Source organism: Solanum lycopersicum, chromosome 6 (genome assembly GCF_036512215.1).
Source record: "Solanum lycopersicum chromosome 6, SLM_r2.1".
Lineage (NCBI taxonomy): Eukaryota > Viridiplantae > Streptophyta > Magnoliopsida > Solanales > Solanaceae > Solanum > Solanum lycopersicum.
In genome coordinates this window covers 35912604-35918144 of record NC_090805.1, presented here as the reverse complement: position 1 = coordinate 35918144, position 5541 = coordinate 35912604, and the positions used below count along the sequence as shown (strand labels likewise).

Here is a 5541-nt window from a genome sequence, read left to right as displayed (position 1 = left end):
TTTGTATGGAATTAGTACACACTTGTACTAAGTATGAGTATATGCAAGCACACACCAGGGACATGCATGAGGAGGAATAGCTCTTTCCTAACAACATGATGTTTGGAAGTCAAGTCAGTGGACTTGCTAAATGAGATTGGGAAAAATATGCCATGAGAGTGACATGCATCATTATAATTATCGTATGGCACGCAACACATAACATCTTCATATAGCATATAACACATAACACATAGTTTCTTTCATATTATTCATTCATATACCATGAGACCTTATTATCATAGACTTAACTATAAGACTTTCCAAAATGAGGGCTCAACATATGAGACCTCAACTAGGAAGCCTTCTTTAGCAAACACAGAGTCTGCTTCATTCATTCATACGTACCTCGTTTCAGTTCATTCATAGGCTAGTGTGAACACCAGCTATACCTAGGGTGTAGTTTAAGACTTTCATCGGGTTTGCTGTGCAATGATCAGGAATAACCTAATGTCATTACCTGAATCTAGCTTACCTCTTGATTATCTTATTCTAACACCTTCGGTATCATTCATTTCATTATATGAATCATTCGAGGCTGGCCTCATTCATTCATTGGGAACTTTAACTTTAACCGACATAGATCATGTGAGCATCATGAAATCCAGTGTCTCCCCCACACCGAAAAGAGGTGGAATCACCAGCCAAAGCGATTCAATAACATGCTAGCGTATATGAGAACTTAACCCTGCCAGATCCCTATAGTGGCAATATAGGTTCAAAGACTAGGAGATGTATGTAGACCAATACCCGGCAAGTCGGACAGTCTCATCTCATGAGAGTTACGTGAACCTCCCCCTTCACGAAAGAAGGCATCACCGCTCATAGCTAGTCTATCGGTGCTCGGTATAAAGTTCCATTACATTCAACTCATACATCATGGAAGTTGGCTTCTAGTATGAGGACATCATAGCTCAATAGATGATTTCTCATCTCATCATTAGTATTAAGTGTTTTAAACTAAATATTCTCATTAGAGTGTTCATAGAGACTGGTCTCTTCATTATCTTACACTCTCATTGGTGAGTACGTATTGGTAACATTTACTTAGGCTCATTTGAGATTGCTCTCATCATATACATTAGCCTCACATCATCATTGTCACCACACTCTTCATTATTAGCACCTTCATTTTTCATAGTTACTCACCTCTTGTTATGTGAATGTTCATTTCTTCATTTCATTACGTATATCTTAGGTTCACTTATTTTTGAACGTATGTTAGACTTATGTGTCTATACATACAAGCCATGGGGCTTCATTTATAGTTCGTTAAGTGATTCTTATTTTCCTAAGATTATGTATTACAAGACTTATGTATCTTGTATATATATACCACGATCTCGATTTTTTTTATCTAAGTAGATGGCATTATTCTTGAATATTTTACTCAAGTATGACTTATGTATAATTACGGAGGATTGGGTACGGGAACCCGACTCTTGAATCACTTGGATATCATTTAAATTTTATTTCTAATATTCATAACATTAGAACTCTAAATTAAATCTCAACATCTTCATGAAATGATTTATTTTCTATTTTAATTACAATTCCAACATAAATCTCAACGTCTTCATGAAAGGAATAAATTTTCTATTTTAAATAGAATTCTAAATTAAATTCCAACATTTACATGAAAGAATTAATATTCTATTTTATTTAGAAGTCTAATTTAAATCACAATATTCACATGAAGGGATAAGGTTTCTATTTTAATTTTTACTATTAATTAACCGAAAGGTTGGGGGTTCGAGCCCCAACAACCCCTTTGATTTTTATAATTAAGCTTGCTACAATAGGGATGTTATAGGTTCGAACCCCCACAGCCCTTCAATTTTTTATTTTTTATTTTTTCGCTGCTCCAGTCCCTGAGGTCGTGGGATCGATTCCCACGCCTTACATTTTATTCCTTCCCATTTTCCCTCTCTCGCGCGCACTTGGAGGTCGTGGAATCGAATCCCACGCCTCCCATTTAATTTACTTATTAACTCCCTTCCCCTCTTTCCCCCAGGTCGCGTGTTCGATTCCCTTCAATCCCATTTCTTTTTCCTTTTTATCGCGAATTCAGTGGCCAAGGGTTCGATTCCCCCCAGCCTCGTTTCTTTTTTTTTTGTACGCGTAGCTGGGGGTCGCGAGTTAAATCCCCCCAGCCCCCTCTTCTTTTCCTTTTCTTTTGTTTTTCGCGGAAGGCAGGGGCGAGGGTTCGATCCCACCCCCCCTGCCCCATTTTTTTTCAATTAAAGCCTGTTGCAGGGAGGTCCTGGGTTTGATCCCTTCAGCCTCCAAAACCTTTTTTTTTATTTCTTTGACCAGATTCTTTTAAAGCCTATTTCTAAGTTCTAGAAAATTATTCCACGATTATTCTGCACTTTTTCATCAATTTTCACATTAGTTCTTAGGGAGATTTCATGGTTCATTCAAGTCACTATAATTCATCATAATAAATATCACATTGTACACCCATTACACACATAAAATACACAATAAATGCACAACTTATACACCCCAAAACAGTGCCTAAAACATTGCCCTATACACGCCCATACATTCACTTTTTCGGCCATATTTTAATGATCATTATCGTGATTTTCCGCACATAAACACATTCATATTTAATTTAAACACATCATTCATGCAAAAATCTAGCAGCACAACATACCCATCCTACAAATTCGTTAGGGAGCTAAGGACAAGGACATACGAAGGGGAACAACCTTAGTTTCAAGAGTTTAAGAAACGTTCGAAAGAAAGTACTCTTGGAGAAAGAATTCCATGAGAGAAACCCATACCTTTAATCGATGTTCAAACTTGATGTCGCTACCCGGAAAACTCCTCCAAACCACTCCAATTCACTTCACCGTACACCTCACTCGATGAACCTCTCTTAGCCTTGGTGTTTTGATTACTTTTTCTTTTACTTAAAAATTCTTGTGAGTTCTTCAATATTTAAGAAATAATTGATATTTGGCAGAATAACGTGAGAAAGATGGAGAACGTGAGAGAGAGAGAGAGTTAAGAAGCGTGAGAGAGAGAACTATTAGGATTAGAAGACTAATTCAAGACTTAGTCAAATAGAATTTACAATAAATAAATACAAATCTGGTTTATTTTAATTAATACGCGAAAGGACCATTATGCCCTTAAATACTTATTTATTCTTATTTACTTGATTAATATATATATATATATATATATATATATATATATATATATATATATTTGGATCGTTACATTATCCCCCCCTTAGGAACATTCGTCCCCGAATGACACTACCATTACACATCATAATGCCAATCAGATCATAACTTAATTGCTATGTACAATCAGCCAATAGCAACAAAATACGAAGAGATAAGGAACTATAGTCTTATGAGTAGGAAGTCTAACCTCATACTAGTGCATACACAACACACACAATCAAATACATGAAAGACTAATTATGGCTACTCACCCGTGACTTCACCAGAAGTGTCTTCCTCTGCACCCCTAGACTTGAGTGCGAAGAATTGTTGCCTCCTTGGAGCCTCTTCACTTGGACCATTAGACTGAACTCTCTCCTTCCCTCGTTCTTGACTTCTCCTAATCGGACAATCCTTCACCATGTGACCCGGTTTGCCACAACTATAACAAGCATTAGTGCCCCTCATACACTCTCCTCTATGTAGGTTGCCACACTTCCTGCAAAGTGGTGTCTCCTGAGGTGTATCTACTTCATTGTTTCTCTCAACTCTGGACTCAGAATTTCTATCATGGAGACTTTTGGATGAACTTGACTCCCCTTGGTGGGAGAGTCCCTTCTTAAACTTGGGCTTATCTCTGATTTCAGTACCACTCTTCCTTGAAAATTTGCATCAGCTTGCCTTGACTTGTTCCCTACCATAGTTTGTTTCCTCTTTCTGCTTTCCTCTACTTGCTGGACATGGACCATAAGTCTGGAAAGGTCCATGCTGTCATGCAACATAGCTGCCCTACACTCCTCTTCGAGATCCTCAGCAATTCCTGTCAAGAATCTACTCATCTCGTCTTTGCTGTTAGACACAAGAGAAGTGGCATACCTTGATAGTTTCACAAACTTCAGAGAATACTCCCTGATCGTCATAGATCTTTGTTTAAGGTTGATGAACTCCTCAACCTTGGCCTCCTTCATCTCTCTAGGGAAGAACCTTTCCAAAAATGCTGTCTTGAACAGCTCCCATGTGACTGGAACCCCACCTAGGACACGGCTATCTCGCCACATTTTGCACCAAGTCTGTGCAACATCCTTGAGCTGGTAGGAAGCCAGCTCATCCTTCTCAATATCAGTGGCCCCCATGGCCACCAGAATCCTATGCAACTCGTTTATAAATTCCTGAGGATCTTCTGAAGTATTAGCCCCTGCGAAAATTGGAGGATTCATCCTCGTGAAATCTCGCAGTCTGTCAGTCATGCTGCGAACCGATGGGTTTCTCTCTGAACATCCTGTCGGTTGACTTGAGTAGTCATAGCTTGGGCTTGCATCGTGATGGCTTGTGCCATCTGGGCTAGAGATGCCCTCACCTCAGCATCAGTCAACCTAGCTGGGTTAACTGGCTTGGCCACTCCTTCAACTGGAGCCTGGGGTGGATTTTGATTACCCCTAGCTGCTGCTGCTCCCGTCCTCAGACCCTTAGTTCTCCAAGTGTTCATTCTCTGAAAACAACAAGGATTGATGTTAGACACTTTCATAACACCAAGAATTCAAACATTAGGAAAAGCACAATAAGATCAAAAGAAGGGAAATTTTTCCTATGCATTATGCAGTCTCTAATCTAGGACAGTGGTTCACTTTACTACCATGACTTAGAAACTACCCAATATGGTTGATGTGAACTCATTATTCAAGGAATTTAACCTAGGGCTCTAATACAAACTTTTTCACGACTGGAATCTAGACCCCAGATGAGACCGGCGTCGTTGACCTCTCAAAGGTCACAAACAAGTCTAGTTACGTCATTCTTACTTTACATAGGTTAATTTTAGCGGAAAATTTGAAATTTTTTATTTCCTTAATCATACTTGTTAAACATTCTTTATATTTCGTAATGTTCATCATCAACCATCTAACAATTAAGATATATGCAACTGAAAGAAATAATTCATTAAGTACTAATTGTATATCGGTCAAAATAACCCCAATACAAAGTCTGAACCAAAACGGGAAAGAAACGCTAGTGGAACATGCTCCACTAGATCAACTCTAAAACTACGCTAGAATGTAAAACAGTAGCATCCTTGAAAGCATGAGGGCCTACCAAACTCCGGATGAATGCTGACGTTCGGATAGCTGCAACAACGAACCTGTAGCTCTACCGTCCACGTGTGCCTTCACCTAAAAGTAGATGTTTGTATGGAATTAGTACACACTTGTACTAAGTATGGGTTTATGCAAGCACACACTAGGGACATGCATGAGGAAGAATAGCTCTTTCCTAACAACATGATGTTTGGAAGTCAAGTCAGTGGACTTGCTAGATTGAGATT

At 38.8% G+C, this 5541-nt stretch overlaps 1 protein-coding gene across 1 annotated transcript; it reads right to left on the bottom strand.

The window, feature by feature from the left end:
- Positions 1-3748: 3748 nt before the first annotated feature.
- Positions 3749-4468, bottom strand: LOC138349365 (uncharacterized). The gene has a single exon (XM_069299692.1). It carries the CDS (start codon positions 4466-4468, stop codon positions 3749-3751), a length of 720 nt encoding a protein of 239 aa, XP_069155793.1.
- Between the last annotated feature and the right edge of the window lie 1073 nt (positions 4469-5541).

Excerpts from the sequence above, each read along its gene's own strand:
- LOC138349365 (XM_069299692.1), bottom strand. The coding sequence starts at position 4,468 with ATGACTGACAGACTGCGAGATTTCACGAGGATGAATCCTCCAATTTTC.